General features: G+C 38.5%; 1 protein-coding gene across 6 annotated transcripts in view; it reads left to right on the top strand.

Annotated features, from left to right (window-relative positions):
* The window catches only part of CIB2 (calcium and integrin binding family member 2), a 49,999-nt gene that overhangs the window by 26,179 nt on the left and 8,400 nt on the right, over positions 1-15,420 (top strand). For all 6 annotated transcript variants that reach the window (XM_074600110.1, XM_074600111.1, XM_074600107.1 and 3 more), the window contains one exon: positions 8,148-8,259. In XM_074600110.1, the coding sequence (XP_074456211.1) occupies positions 8,170-8,259 (90 nt within the window). In that variant the 5' untranslated portion in view covers positions 8,148-8,169. The remainder of the gene's footprint in view (positions 1-8,147; positions 8,260-15,420) is intronic.

The following is a 15,420-nucleotide window of genomic DNA, read 5'->3' as shown; positions in this document are numbered from 1 at the left end:
GACAAAACCATTCTCAGTGTTGATCTGTATGGAATCTGGAGTGCTGGTGTTCTGTGTCCAGTTGTGGGCTCCCCAGTACAGGAGAGATATGGAGCTACTGGAAACAGTCTGGCAAAGGGCCACTAAGATGGTTAAGGGACTGGAGAATCTGTCATATGAGGAAAGGCCAAGAGAGCTGGGATCTGGAGGGTGCGAAGAAGACAGAGCCCAGTGACAGGGCAAGGGCAGTGGGTACAAACTGAAATGCAGGAGGTTCTGTCTGAACATAAGGAAGCACTTTTTTTTTTTTTTTAAACTTTTTTTTTTCCTGTGAGGGTGACAGAGCACTGGAACTGGATGCCCAGAGGTTGTGGAGTCTCCATCATTGGAAATATTCCAAAGCCATCTGGACACGGTCCTGGGCAACCTGCTCTAGGTACCTGCCCCTGCTTGGCAGGTGGCTAGACCAGATGATCTCTGGAGGTCCCTTGGAACCTCAGTCATTCTGCAGTTCTTTGAGTCACCAGCGGAAGAGGCCTGTGAGCAGTTTTTTCAGTGGTGCTTCAAGGAAGGAAAAATACTATAAACTCCTTTTATCTATAGTTATTACACCTCATGAATTTCTGTGAACAGCAGAGTTACATGTAAAGCCTGAAGATGACTAGATCTTTTAGAACAAATTTATTAATGTAAATTATCTGCCAAAAACATTGCTCATGCAGAATTTCTTTTTAATTTTACTGCAGATGGTTTATGAGGATATTTATTTAGTATTGTCTTGAATTAATTTGTATTGCTTCATTTTGCATTGCAGAGATGAAAGAACACTTGACGTGTTAACTAAAAGGCTCATCTATCCACCTTTTGTCTTCCTCTTACGCTGCCTTTTTATAAATATGATTTCTGTGTCCAGTTATTGTATTTTATTGATATAATGAAAATAACTTCAACTGGAAAGCATAGAAGGGACAAGACATATCAGTAACAGAAATGTAACAATATTCCTTCACCTTTCAACCCTTCCTGCTTGTGTTTCTCACTATTCTTTGTTCTTTATTCTTTTGTCAAAGTGTGGCAATTTAGTGACTTGTGGTTCTGGTTTCTATCTGACATTCCTGATTGGTGCCTTCAGATGTGGCACCAAGTTTCCTGTCATTTTGGTACCAGCTTCATATAGTAGACCTCTTTCTCTAATAGACCGTTGTAAACTCTTGCAATCCTGGGAGGCAGTAATTCACTGAGGAGCTGCTGCAGCACAGAGATTTATGCCTTAGTTACCATGTGCAACATTTAACTGTCATTGCAAAAGCAGTTTGTGGATGTATGGCATAAATCTGAGACCCTGAAAGTACTTTCCTTACCAGTTGCAGACATCCCTGAGGGCCCCTCCTTCCTCGGTTTCGCAGCCCGAGATTAATGAACTTCCTTCTCTTTGAGCTATAGCAAATATTTCTCTGCATGTGGCAGACTTATGGATATAGGTCTGTCTGAACCTGTTCCCCAGCTCTCCAGTCACATATTTGTCCTTTGCAATAATAGTGCTATGACAAGAGAGTATGTGCACCTCAAAAATTTGCATTGTTAGGGGGCTACAGCCTCTGTGGCATCAGCTGTAAATCAGTTCCCATCAGTGGCTTTGCATCAGCACGATGCATTCTTTCCTGTGGTCTGTGCAATCCCATCTTGAATGCTGTTGCTTCTTTTGCTTCCAGTCAGCTATGTCTCCGGGAGCTCAGAAGGGCCGATTGCTCAGCTCTGTCTGTTTCCAGATATGGATAGCCTAGTCAGTGCTCCTCCTGGTCTCTGGAGCAGTGAATTCTTCTCTGCATATTACAAGAAGTCCTTCTCCAGCTGTCGTGTTCAACTCTGGCATCTGGGCAAGAGCCTATAGCTCTGATTGTGGTGAATAACTGAAAGTGCAACAGCACAGCAACCGAGTGCTTCTCTGGACATGCTGCTGACATAGTTTATTCCGTTCGGTACAGTCAGTCTCTGGTCAGATCATGCCACAATTCCTATGAAGTCCTTGTGGGACGGTCCATCAGCACTTCCTGCTTTGATTCATTCTTCCAGTTAAGCCATTTTACTATTTATTTTCTGAGAATATGTAGAGCAATCTAGAATTTACTCTTTGGGATGGTCCTGATTGTAATGTTAAAGTATTTGGATGCATTCCTGTTATTTAGGAACAAATAGGATATATTGCTGAATAAAAATGTTTTCCCTTTGCAACATAAAACAGGTGACTGGTACTATGAAGGCAGGACCAGAGTTGGTGAGATGTTTATTAGGTTCTAAAGGCCCCTTTAACACCTCTACTTATTTCCAATCAGTGAGTCATTACAAGCTTTTTTCGTTTGTTTTCAGTACTCCTTTAGTGTAGAGTTCTTATTACAAAGGCAGCCCAGCCAGCTGTAATGTGTTGTCACTACATTTAGTGGTGGTGATTTGTGTATGTCAAGCCAAGGAAGAGATTCTCTGTGTTTTAACACACCTGCTGGTGACCTTGGTTACAATCTGACTTTCCCTCAAATCTCAATGACAAATTAAAACAATCGCTGCAGGGTGTAAGCTTGGAAGTCTCTTTTCCATGGCTACGCAGGTATAGCTGGAGGCTCTGCTATGAGTTTGGAGACATCCCCGTGAAGCTGTGTCCAGCAAATACCCACAAAGTGTCACCCTTGGTGCCCGCAGGTTGTTGCACCCTTGAGAAGTGGGGACAGACTCTGACTCACCTTTTTAACCATGTAAAATGCTCCCAAGTGGTAGAACGAAAGTTAGCATAAACAAAAAGTAGACTTGTGTCTTGGCTGACAAGACACAAATGTTTCTGTGACTAGGACAGGTAGCTGAAGAAGCTTTAGGTTATTTTCAGATATACTTCGTGTTGAGGGGCATGCTGAGTAAAAGGACAAAAAGCCTTTCCTCTCTAGGTCACAACTGCTTCTGATGTTCAAGTCATCTTATAGAAGCCTTCTGCTCCTGTAAGAACATGAGAAATATTAGAGCCCTTACCGCAGAGGTTTTATTTTCTATTTATGGTTAGTAATTAATGTTATTGGGAGATGTGTCAGAACAGTCAGTAAACTGTACAGTGCCAATTGGTGCAGCATTTGGGGGATGATTACTGAGTCTGACTCACAGTATCGGTCATAGTACTTAGTCCAAGCATGGCAGTGGTATGACAAATTCAGGTAGTGATGTATTGCATTTGTTTTCTCCAAAATCTGGTCATTTGAGAGACTGGCAATCCAGTGCTTGGTTTGTCATAAAAGAGTGCGTGGTGTCCCTGAAGAACTTCCCAGCATAAAGAACTTTCAGTGGGAAAAGATGTGACTGATTTTTTGTTGTTGGTTGGGTTTTTCATTTGTATGTTTTATTAAAAAGGATAATGGAGCTCATGCAACATTCTGTATGTTGGTTTTGGAACCACAGCTAGAGAAATCTTACGGGCTTTTTCATTGTGATATTAGCTATTCATGCCGTGTAATAAGGCTGTCACAAATAGAGTTGTAGGATCCTTGCAGATAAAAGCAAGTGAAAGACTATTTTATTGCTGTAATTTAGTTTGCAGGAGTTGGATCACAGCCACTTCCTACAGACTCATTTGGATGCTTTAGTGTGAAATCCACTCAGGTGGAAAGCTCTTATACCTACAGAGCTTTGAGCCATTTGGTGAATTAATGGAAGAGTTAGTGGGAGGAGAACAGGATATCAGAGCTGCCCTCAAATCTACTGTTAATTACTTGCACATTTCTGTGTCCGTCATCTGCCTTCCAGCTAATTCTAGCAGAGTCCAGCTGAGCCCCAGGCAGCGTGCTGGGAGGTTGTCTACGGACTGGTGCCTGGCAGCTCCTTTCTGCTCATCTTCGAAGATAAAAGAAAGACTTAACTTCAAATGGATGAACTGGGAACATACTATCTCAATAGATATCTGTAAAAGTAAATATTGTCTGCGTTGTGGATATTTCTGAATAAAACACAGATGTAGAAACAGCACGAGTTAACATGTCTAGGTAGGGACATATATATGTTACAGTGAAGTTGTTTGGCAGGGGGAGTTTTTTCTTGCTTTGGTTGTTTTTCCCCACGTCTCATCCCTGGGCATGCCTTTCCCTTTCTGATTCTAAAAATTGAGTTCTGTTGGCAGATGTGTTGTTCAACTCCATGCTTCTGCCATAAGTCATTGTGGAAAGAGGAATGAGTTTCATTATAATTGGTGGCAGCAAACTAAAGGAATGTGGTTTTATTCTGTGTCCTTTGACGTTGTTTTTAGCTAAAACCTAATCCCTTCAGAAGGATCCTTTGAATATTTTCTTAGAAGTGCTTTCTGAATTTAGTGTATTTACGTTCTATGTAGGTATAAATGTGCTAGGATAATTTAATTTTTCTTGAAGGAACTGGAAAAACTCAATGTCTGAAGTAGTAGGAAAAGCACAACAGAGAGAATGCATCAGTCTTGGGTAATTGTATTTACCATGGAGCAATCAGGTGGACACATTCTGTTATTTACAGTTAATGTAGGTGCCTTGTCCACCGTAAGATAGGAATGCTTTTGTTGGCTGTGTACTGGAAGACACAAATTAGTTGATACCCACGGGACCAGAAAGGCAGTTCTAAGATCTAATACAAAACCGAACTGCTCTGCTAAGTGCTTTGCAATTAACAACACAATATCTTCCAGTTGAAAAATTGGATTCTTCTTTCAGCTAGTGGAGAGTTTGGATTAATTTCAGTATAAATAGGTTGTGTTAGTTTCTGTGGACAAGATGGTTGATTCTGTCAGCCAGAAATGATGGGTTTACTTTTCACTGATATTGCATGTTATAAAGAGACTAAACCTTTGTCCTGAGAAAAGGAGTATCAGTAAGCAGCTGGTAAGAGTTGTGGCTGTGCCCTCTCTTTGATCTCTCTCCCTCTAAGCCTCCATCGTTGAAATAAAATTGTTTCACAGCAAATGGCATCAGGGACACCACATTGCAACCTGTCATGTGCCTTACAAGGGTATTTCTCGTGTTAGAATAACATTGCTTTCTCTGTAGGTATCGTTTCAAAATTTGTTATTTAATTTGGTGAGCATCATAAGAAGCTTTAGAATTTCTACCAAGATAGCACAGAGTACCAGATCACTGTGTGTCACAGTGGTGACAATGAAGGGCTTCTTTATGTACCTGTAACAAGTACTTTTTATTTGTCACCTGAGTATTCAGTCTCTGTTGTAGCACTGTATTATTCCCAGTACGAAAGTAACTTCACATTCACACTGTTGTGTCTGCTTTTTTTGTTACCATGAACGGGTGTTTATTTATTCTTGTGATATGATTGTATTTTGGTAATAGATACTTACCCACAACATTTTTAGGATTCTGTCGTATTCTACTGTTCCCAGTAGAAATAGACACAGCTTTTTGGGGTGCTTGGGTTTTTTTGGTGTTTTGTTGTTGGTTTTTTTTGTATTTTTTTACAACCAAGAGGCTTGTTCAGAGTTTTTTATTGAAAGCTAAGAGAAATTCCATACCTTGCATTTCAGATAAATATAACAAGCTTAGTAAACTATGAAACACAAATCACTTTTTGTTCCAATCCCTTCTGTGTTTTCTGAAAGACATTATGCAGAACTCCTTTAAGATGCCCAACGCAGTGTCTGCATTCATGGTCCTGTTGGAGGGGACAGAAAAGTCTTAATACTAGAGAAAATAGAGAATAAAATCTTGGCAGTGAAAATGAGCAGGCATTGCCAGCTAGTGTGTTTTGAAATGTTGCCTGCAATGGTCAAGCCATTCCAGTGATGAGTACTTTATTTTCGTGAAGACTAGAGCATTATTTCAGTAGTCTAGCTTTAAAAAACATAAAAATCCTTTGATGGATATTTGATTTGAAAGGTTTGCTTTCCTTTAAGTGCTGTTAAGCTGTTTTTCCTGTTGTATTTAGGGACATCTTTGTAGCTGCTGTTTACAACAGAGAAATCAGTTGCTGGAGTGGGAAATGGCTATTGCATCTTGAATTACATGGTATTTATGAAATGACAGGGTGAACTGTGGTAAGAAGCTGAAATATGCTTAGATCAGTGGATATTTAATTTCCTGTATGGCACAATATGTTGCTGCACAGTGTAAACACATTAATTTCCTAAGATCCAGACAAAACAAGTTTCTGTGTTCCATTTCATGTGTTCTTTGTGACATATCATAATCATGCCCAAAGAGGTACTGAGAAAAAAGATGCCTGTACCTTATTTTCTCCTAGTTTTTGAAATCCATTACCTGCATTAATCTGAAATAGCTCAGATGCTTGTGGAACTGACTGAGGGGTTGCTGCAGCTAAAGCTGGAAAGATGAAGGGGTTGGCGAAGCATTAATTCCAGTTTTACTGGTTTGTTTCTGTTCTGCTGTTTAAAAAAATACTAATTTCTATTTGTAATTGTTAGTAAACCTAGTGAGCAGGCAGGATTTTTTTGTTAAAATGAAAATAAATCACAGTATAATAAATATAGCTTTTCAATAAATAGTACATGTGACCTAATGAGAGGCCAAAATACCTTGTGTTAGTACAGAAGACATGGCAAAATGACCACTTTCTGCCCTAAGCAGTTTATGAATTAGGTCTAAGCAAAATTTTCACATATGATAAAAATTACATTTTATAGTACATTTTCTGAGTTTTCTGTGAGCAACAACTACCTGATCTTCCTTCCTATTCTTTTTACATGTGGTATTTCATAGAGAACTGGCAGTTCACACATTCATATTAAATATATTGATCTCTGACTAACGTTTGAGCACTAGGATACAAGTGTTTCCTCTTCAGCCTTTTTGTGCTGTTATTTGACAGTCTTGGATTCTAGATACTTGTCTGCTACCATGAAATATCACTAGAATCAGTAAAATCAGAAAATCAGTAGAATTAATCTCTCTAATATATGAATTGCTTCTAGACAGGTAGTATTTTACTTGCCAGGCAATCTCTGTCTGTGACTTGAGAGCTCAACATTTGAGATCCACTGGTGAGTTTGAATTGGATACCCATTTTACTTGAAATGCTTCTATTCCTAGTTCGAGTGAGCATCCCAGTGAGAATAAATGTGCTAAGATAGTTTTAAAACTTGCATCCTGCTTAATTTGATGTTTTCTTTACACATGGCTGGTTTTGCTTGGCTTTTGGGCTATGTTTTTGAACTCATTCATTGGAATATTTGGAGACAGCAAATAAAGGGTGGGATTAACACTTGTTAAATTAATTCAAGTAACAATTGGAAGTAACATTGTAGAAACTCTTGTGCGGTCTTTTCCCAGGTTGTGTGTGAGATGACTGAGAAAGTTTTTATAATTTACTGGTATTCAGCTTCTAAACCTTTAGAAACATCAATGTGTTTCATGGCCTTTGACTCTTCTTTCCCATCTCCCTTACTAAAACTGTAACATAATGCTGTTAGCACAATAAGCAAGCCTTTAGAGAGTGAAACTAGGTTTATGAATGTTTGACTTGCATCTCTCAGGAAAAACACTTGTTTATTGCTTTTAAAATATACTGGTTTGATGACTAAGCTGAGCCAAGAATGAAACAAAACTATGTGAAATGGAATGAAGTGGAAATGGTCTGTGTGCTGGTATCAGCCAGTGCTAGAATTGTATAAAATTAAATCTCCTGTGTTACAGAGGCACAGGTAGGAAAAGGGCTTTTTGAATTCAGAAGTTCTCCCAAGGATACTCTTGTCTGTAGCATCATAGTTGCATATTGTTTGGCTTCTAAATTCTTTGAGCTGTTAAACAACAACTTTTTCTTGCGTAGTGCAGATCAACCAATAATCTGTGCTGAGATGTGATCCCTGGGTTATACTCACAGTGTTAGTACATTGGTCCAGGCCCACTTCTTCTGTGCATGCACCTATAGAGTGCTTAAATACTATATACAGGTAGTGTGAAACACTACTTAGTTACACACCTCAGGTTACTCGTGGCTGTTAGTAGCAGTTATGCTGGATACTGCATCAAAGCCCTCTTTTTTTTTTTTTTTTTTTTTTTTTCAAAAAGATGGGAATTTGGTGGGCTCAGACTTGTACGCTAAAAATAATAATTACAGCTGCAAAACAAATTTGTGTCTGATTACTGTATGAATGGAATTGGTTATTTAAAATTGGTTATTGGCTGTTTTTTTCTGCTTGTTTACAGGTTGCATGGCCGATACCATGAAATGGCACCAAACGTTGTGCCCATGGACTATACAAAGGACCCAGATGTTAAATTACCTATGCAGCTTATAATAAACATGCCTGAGCTAAAGGTATCGCTTCTGACTGCTTACAAACTGTATCTTCTGAAGTTATGTAGCTCATCTGCCAGAGGTTTTGCCAAGTGAGTTTGATATCCTGAAGCAATGTGGCATGCTGAGGTCTTCCCCTTCCTGTTACTGTTCAATGGCAAAAACAGCTCCAGAAACTGGAAAATATTTAGGTAGATGATGTCTTTTTTGCTGGCTCAGTTATGTGACTGAAGTTTAACCGCCAGATGGCTGATAGTTGCTTTGTGAAAAATCAAGGCTAAGTGCAGAAAAGCAAGTGAGAAATGATAATCATCCACATTCTTTTTGGCTTCAATGATACAGGATTGACCACTTAAGGAGCAGCTCATTCTATGAAAATCTTAGGGATGGGAGACAGCTATATTTACAAGACAGCCTGGTACTTAAGCTGAGATATAAACCAGAAATTTTATATTGGGCCATGATTAGATTTTGAGATACAGGAACACATCCTGCTACCTTAGCAAACTTAGGTGGTAATGATAATAGACTTCCTAATAGACTTACGTAAGTAAAGTGGATGATAATCTATCTTCTTGCACCACATCAAGTCTGTGAGGCTTTCTGACCCTGCTTTAGAAGATGTCTCCCGGGTAATGGAACTTGATTTTATGAAATTAGCAGTGTAAAATTGAATGTAAAATTTTATAATAATTTTCTCCAAAGTTTCATAAGACTGTGGAAGAACCTTAGAAATATTGCTGTCAAACCACTCATTTTATTTCAGGAATTCTAGTAGTTCATAGATAAAGTGCTTTCAGTAGTTAGTGAGCTTGTTTCCAGTCAAATATCAGTTAGAGGCAGCTAGGTTTTCCTCCATAACTCTTTCAAAACATTGACACTAGAAGATATTAAAGTACTACCTAGAATCTCAGTTGTAAACTGGGGTCAGTCTTGGTTATGGAGCCTTTTGCGATTTCCTGTGCAGATGGTGGGGAGGGGAGGAGAGTCTTTCCCCTGGAGTTCATTTTCCAAGCAATTTAGGTGGTAACTCCAGCTCATACACTAACAAAAAAATATCTTTAACCTTTGCAACTTGACCAGACAGCTAAATAAATCGTTATGGTGTTTTCTTTCTTCAGTAAATTTTCATCAAGGTGAAGACAAAGCCAGCATTTAAATCTTAAAATAGAAATAAATGAACTAAATTTCTATTGAATTTTAATAAAATTAGTGATAATTTCAACGTACCTGGCTTTTTTCATATACACATTACATTTCTAGTTACTGGCAACGTTGAGCTCAATACCACTGCAGATTCTGACAAATGGATACAATCAATAATGCACTTTTCTCAATTAGATTCTGCTATTGTAAAGAAAGATCTTTACCTCCCGCATTAATGTTTTGAGCCAGGATTTTTGTGTTTCAAAGGAAAAAAAATGCTCATGGTCACTCACTGTAATTGGTACTGAATTATTCACTAACTTGTGATTCCTCAAAGTTGAAAGTGAGGACAAGAAATAAATAAATAAAGAAGGGGCAGATACTTTAAGTTGATTAGGTCTACCATTACACCAAAGTTAACAGAGCTAGTTTGCTCCGTCTGTTTCATTGCGTCTCTGCTCTCTAATTTTGACAATCTTGGTTACACAGGCAGCAGTCTAATAAATTAACTTTAGGGTGTATGGGCACCTGTGAGATTGCAGCGATTAATTGTAGCAATGACATGGGCTGTTCGATATGAGACCATGTAGAAAGCGAAAGTGATTTTGTTTCAAAACAAAACTGATTTCACTCACATTATCCCTGTCGTCTCCAGAGCGCTAGCTGTGGGAATGTAACCTGGTGGCTGAGATCATGTGTGATGTGTAGAAGTGCGTGGGAGGCCACCTTTGTGACACATACGTCCCTAATTGTCAGAATCTTCAAATTGGTGCATGGCCTGTCTCTGGTTATTGTAGCGTAGTGCAATCCTTCTGTCAGGAGTTGGTCATAAAAGGACTTCCTGGAGGGGAACCATTTTTGTTTCATTCACTTTACAGTCTGTTGCTTTCTTTTTTTGGCCCACGCAGTAACTTCATTGATCCTCGCAGGCCTTGACATTAGCTGCAGTGGCGAGTAAGGTAGTTCATAAATCTGCACACTGCTGAAACAGAATGACCAGCAGGCACACGGATCAGTCAGGAGAAAGAAAGGACACGTAGGGAACAGTGAATCCATCACACCTTTCAGAACCAGTGTTAGCACCCTATTTTTTGGTAAGTTTAAACATGTGAATGCATGCGAGTTGCTTCAAAATAAAATGAAGACACTTCCTACAATTTTAAGCAGATGGAATTTTAGAATTAATTTCCATGAGTCCTTAGTTTCAAAGTTTCCCGTGTAATGGGCAATGACACCCGCAAGCAGGCTGAAACTCTTCCCAAGCCTCCAGCCGTGCTCTGGCCAATCTTCGCCTGCAGCTCATCCCACCTTCCTTGTCTCTGCATTCTGTTAGTTTTTTCTAGTTATGAGGGAATGTTTTACCCCTTTCAGGCCACTCTTCTTGCTTCTCTGAAACCCCTTTTTAACTGTGTGTCTCAATGAACTGTATGCCCTCCAAGTGGAGTAAGTGAGGGCCATTTTCTCTGCATTGAACCCCAAATCTGTACCTGCCTGATGGTCTTTACCAGTGTTGCCAGCGGTTTCCTACTATAGTTAGTGAATCAGTTTTTGTTAAAAGGCCTTATATTCCCATGATATACTGTTGTGTTCTGTAATATTTAATCAACTCCATATGCAACCAGAATCTTTGGTTATCTGGCTGTTGTGACCAACACAGCCTTCAGTAAAGAGGTGAGCCCGTTGCTGAACTGACTGACATTTCTGCTTTCTGACAGAATGACACCATCATTTTCTTAAAACGTAAACATATCAGCTTAGCTGTATCTTAGCCTTGGTTTGTGCAGGGTTTTATTAATCAGTACCCTGTAGGCACTGCAGAGAACATTGATTACATGAACATGATCATCTACACATGAAAAAAAGTTATTGATTTTGAGGAAGAAGAAAAGGGAAAAAAAAACCCAACAAAGTTATGTGCTTTTATCTGCTCCAGGAACAATTTGCTGTTGCACTTATTATGCTTCCCTTCCAAAGCACCAGCCTCTCCTGTGGAGATCTGGTAATGAACAACTTAGCCATTTTTATATTAATGTTTGTCTGATAAAAGTTCGTTTCTACTTTTTTAGGATTAACTCCTGAAATTTGAGAAAGGCTTGCTTCTGATCAGTTCTGAACAAGTCCTGATTAAATCATCCAAAGGGATTCTGGCTTTTAGTAGTCTGCAAAGCAGACTGCTTTGTGCATTTAAATACCTTCCCTAATGTCAGTGACTTATGTCCAAATATGAAAGAGAAAACTATCATCAAGCTTCTGTGTATATAAAACTGAGGAGCATTTTGTAATGACTGTCCATCCTCTCCAGCTTAGTTAGCTTGACCTATTTTACAGCTTTACTTGCAGCCTCTTATTTCCAAAATGCCATTAGCTTGTGAAAATAGGATACAGTGCTTTAAATTAATTCATCAAGCTGCAAAACAGACAGGGCAAAAGGACAACGCAGTGCTTTCCTGGAGCCTGTGTTGGAAAGTCGAGGACGGGAAAATAACAAGTGACTTGGTAAGATTTAGCTGCAATCTCAGGAATAAACCCTATAATATTTTCTTAGAAAAGTAATGGTTGTGTTTTACTGTATGGTGTTCTAGGTCTGTGTGTTGGAATAGATGCCACATGACATTCAAAAATGAGTAGAAACACAATTATCTGAGTAGCAAAAGTGATCATTAAAAAAGATGGATGGCACATTTAGGTGGATTATCTCAAGACACTACAGCAGCATCAATCTGCAAAGCAGCAGAGTTTTAGCTGTAACAGTTCTTTATTGTTTCTGTCTCCCCTCTCATATTTGTTGTGAGAGGACAGAAAAAGCTTTTTAACAAGACAAGTGTAAGTCTCTAGTTTTAAAAGGATTCTTCTTTAAACAATTAGTGCTTAGGGGAAAACAATCTAGGAAGGAACAGTATCATTTTCCCCTTTACTCCCTTCCCCCATGGCTTTTCCTTTAAATATGATGGAGTCCTAATCTGTGCTCTTTAGAGTAGAGGTAATGAAATTACAGAAAGGATGTGAAAAGTATCTGCGAAGGTAAGCTAATACTTTCCATTGTGTAAACCAGAGATATACTGCCTGAAGACACATAATATGAGAAAGTTAAAGGAAAGAAATCAATATGAGGAAAGATTTTATTTTTCATTTAGGTTTTAGAGTTCCATTTGGCAAAGAGTTACTTAAGAAGTATGCTTCGGTCCATTTAATTCATTGTTAATTCATCTGTATTTTCAAGAGCTCTGATATGCCAAATAGATAATTCATTTTATGCAACTGCGATATACTTAGTCACAGAGATCACGCCTAGCATTTCTAATGCAGAAAGTCCCGGGTTTGATATTCACTGCTGATAGGGATATTTGCATCTGTGTACTCCCTCTTTGTTACCCAATGCTGCCTCTAAGATGTCAGTTTACAACTGTTACCATGACACTTAGTTCTGATGAGGTTTGTTGCAAAGAAAGGAATATCGTATTTTAGAAATAAAGAAGTTAATTTTTCTAATAAGTTTTCTCGTCTGCTCTGATATTTAGCATTCTCTAATATTAAACGTTTAACAGATACACTAATTTTGTTATGTGCTTTTTAGGAAGAAAGTGTGCCTTTTTCATATATTTCAGCCCAACTGAACGTTACTTTGGCTTATTAACAAACCGAGAATTTGAAATAATAGAATCAATTGTTTTCCACTGAGTGTCTGTACATATGTTCGTGCCACAAACAGGCACATTTCCAAGCACTCAGGTCAGATGCTTTAGCCTTAGCAGTACCCACAGATGCACATCTGCTATACCTCCTCTACACACCGTGCACACGATGCGAGTGATCATTACGTATCCTTTTACAATTACTTTCTCTCAGCCATCTGGCTAATTCTGTGGTGTTGTTTTTCGTTCTGAGACTCTTGAGAGATGTGACCCTGCTGCTTTTTTGAGCCTGTTGTCTTTTTATTTTCAAGAATCCCTCTTTTCTACTCTATTTATTTTTTATTTGGCCTGGTTTTGTCTTTTTCTGAACAGTGAGCTTAGCCTTACATATTCAGTTTAGAGCACAGTGAGCCCATTAATCTCTCACCCTTTGAAATCTGTAGGGGTGCTGCCTATTGTGGAATTACTTCAATCATCAAACCCTGCAGGAGAATTTGAATTTAGTATTGACTACCTTAATGGGCTGTTATTTGAGCCTATGGCTCTGTGGTCCCTCTTTCACCTATCCGTGGCCGTGGTCATTATCTCAGCCAGAAAGACTGGAGACATCTTGGCATTTAGTGGTGCTAAAATCTCTGGTCAAGGTTACTTCTCGAATTTTGAATCTTGATTGTCTCAGGGAATTATGCTTCCAGTGTCTCAGATCTCACCCATCCTCAGAAGATTGACACACATGCTTATATGGTTTGTCATTACATGGATATTTGCCTTTTGGCACACTCCAACTAATTTCTCCTATGGAAGAAGTCCTGGAGAACACACTGCAAGACCCAAAGACATCTCATTAGATGGTTAATGTATCCTGAGTGCTTTGTTATCATTAAATAGAAACCTCCTGATAGTCAGGTATGCTCTCTGAGGATGTGAATGGCCAGTATAGCTTCTGTGAAGAAGTATCTTAAAGTTCCAGCTGGCATGGCCACTGAAATCTGTTCTTAAATTTCCCAGGTGACATGACTTGCCAAATGTATGTAGGTGTGGTATAGATCAGTTCACGCCTTGAAATGTCCCTGTTCACAGTCACACCTCACATTCCTCTTAGAGGAATGAAGCTTTTGTATATTATGCTTGTCTTTTAACAAGAATCCTTAAAACTTTTCCATTATTTTAAATGTATCTTAATTGTTATCTCTGTGTGGGTGACAAATTTCATTATGCTTCCAAGTTCCCCCTGTGATTTCAGTTGAACACCTTTATCTTCAGCTCTTGTTGTAAGCTGCTGCACACCATTTAACACTTGTTGAATTTCACTTCAAAGGCAGCTGCGTATTAGTGGTACATAGCCCAATTCCTGTAAGGTACTTTATGTTCCTTTAAGATGAAGAATACTACATAAATATAAAATATCAATCTGTTCACGTAACTCTGCTTTGTACATGCTGCTTGTATTTTTTTAGTCTCCACAGGCATGCAGAAAATGTGTTCTATAGATACATATATTCTCTGTGAATTATCAAAAAAGAATTAAACTGAAAAATAACATTTTCTTGTAATTTACCTCTCAAATATAGCTGTTTTATGAAACTTCATTTAAAATAATTGGATGGTTTATGAATACCTGTTAGCTAATTGAACTTGCAGAAAAAAAGAAATTAAATGGATATATGTTTAAGCTCTGAGCTTTCATAATACTCCTTCTTTTAAAGCCAAATAAAACGCTGCACGCATATTAACAATAATGAACATGATATGCCACCACCAAAGCTGTTTACATTTATAGGAGATCAACATGTTAATCAGTGTCTTGGCTTCAGATAAGATCTGTAGAGCAGCTTTGATGAGATGCTGCTCACAGCCCAAATGATGTTTGTGCGTTTTATTCGTATTCAATTGAATTGATTTTCCTGGTTTTATAGACATAGCTACAAATTCACCTTGAGTTTTTACATAGCTGTGAGAAAGATGTTGTTTTGTTACTATAAAAACATTTGTTTTGGACTTCAGAGTACTAAAACAGCTTTTCTTATGCTTGCTTGTGTGTTTGTGGTTTTAGAATACTGTCTTATTTGGAGTAGCTTTGTCACGAGCTGGGTTGGTAGGCTGCTGGAAACAGATCTTAGAATCATCTCTTGTGGAGACGAAATTTCATTTAAGACTGTGGAGTTTCTAGTCAGTTCAACCACAGGTTGGACACTGACATCTATCACAGTGAAAATGAAAGACTTTTCTATTGCATCCTTAGTGAACAGACATAGTTTGGTTGATGGCTGATTGATGGTTCCACATCAATCAGGTGTGGAATGCAGATATTTACTTTTTAAGGTGGTTTCATAAATAATATTTGTTCTTCCAGCCTTCAGTCAGGTGCCACCAGAAGGCATAAGTCTTCTAGAAGTCCCTAGTT

This window comes from Larus michahellis, chromosome 9, assembly GCF_964199755.1.
Source record: "Larus michahellis chromosome 9, bLarMic1.1, whole genome shotgun sequence".
Taxonomy (NCBI): domain Eukaryota; kingdom Metazoa; phylum Chordata; class Aves; order Charadriiformes; family Laridae; genus Larus; species Larus michahellis.
Note: the sequence above shows the minus strand (reverse complement) of the source record. Positions and strands in the feature narration are given on the sequence as shown.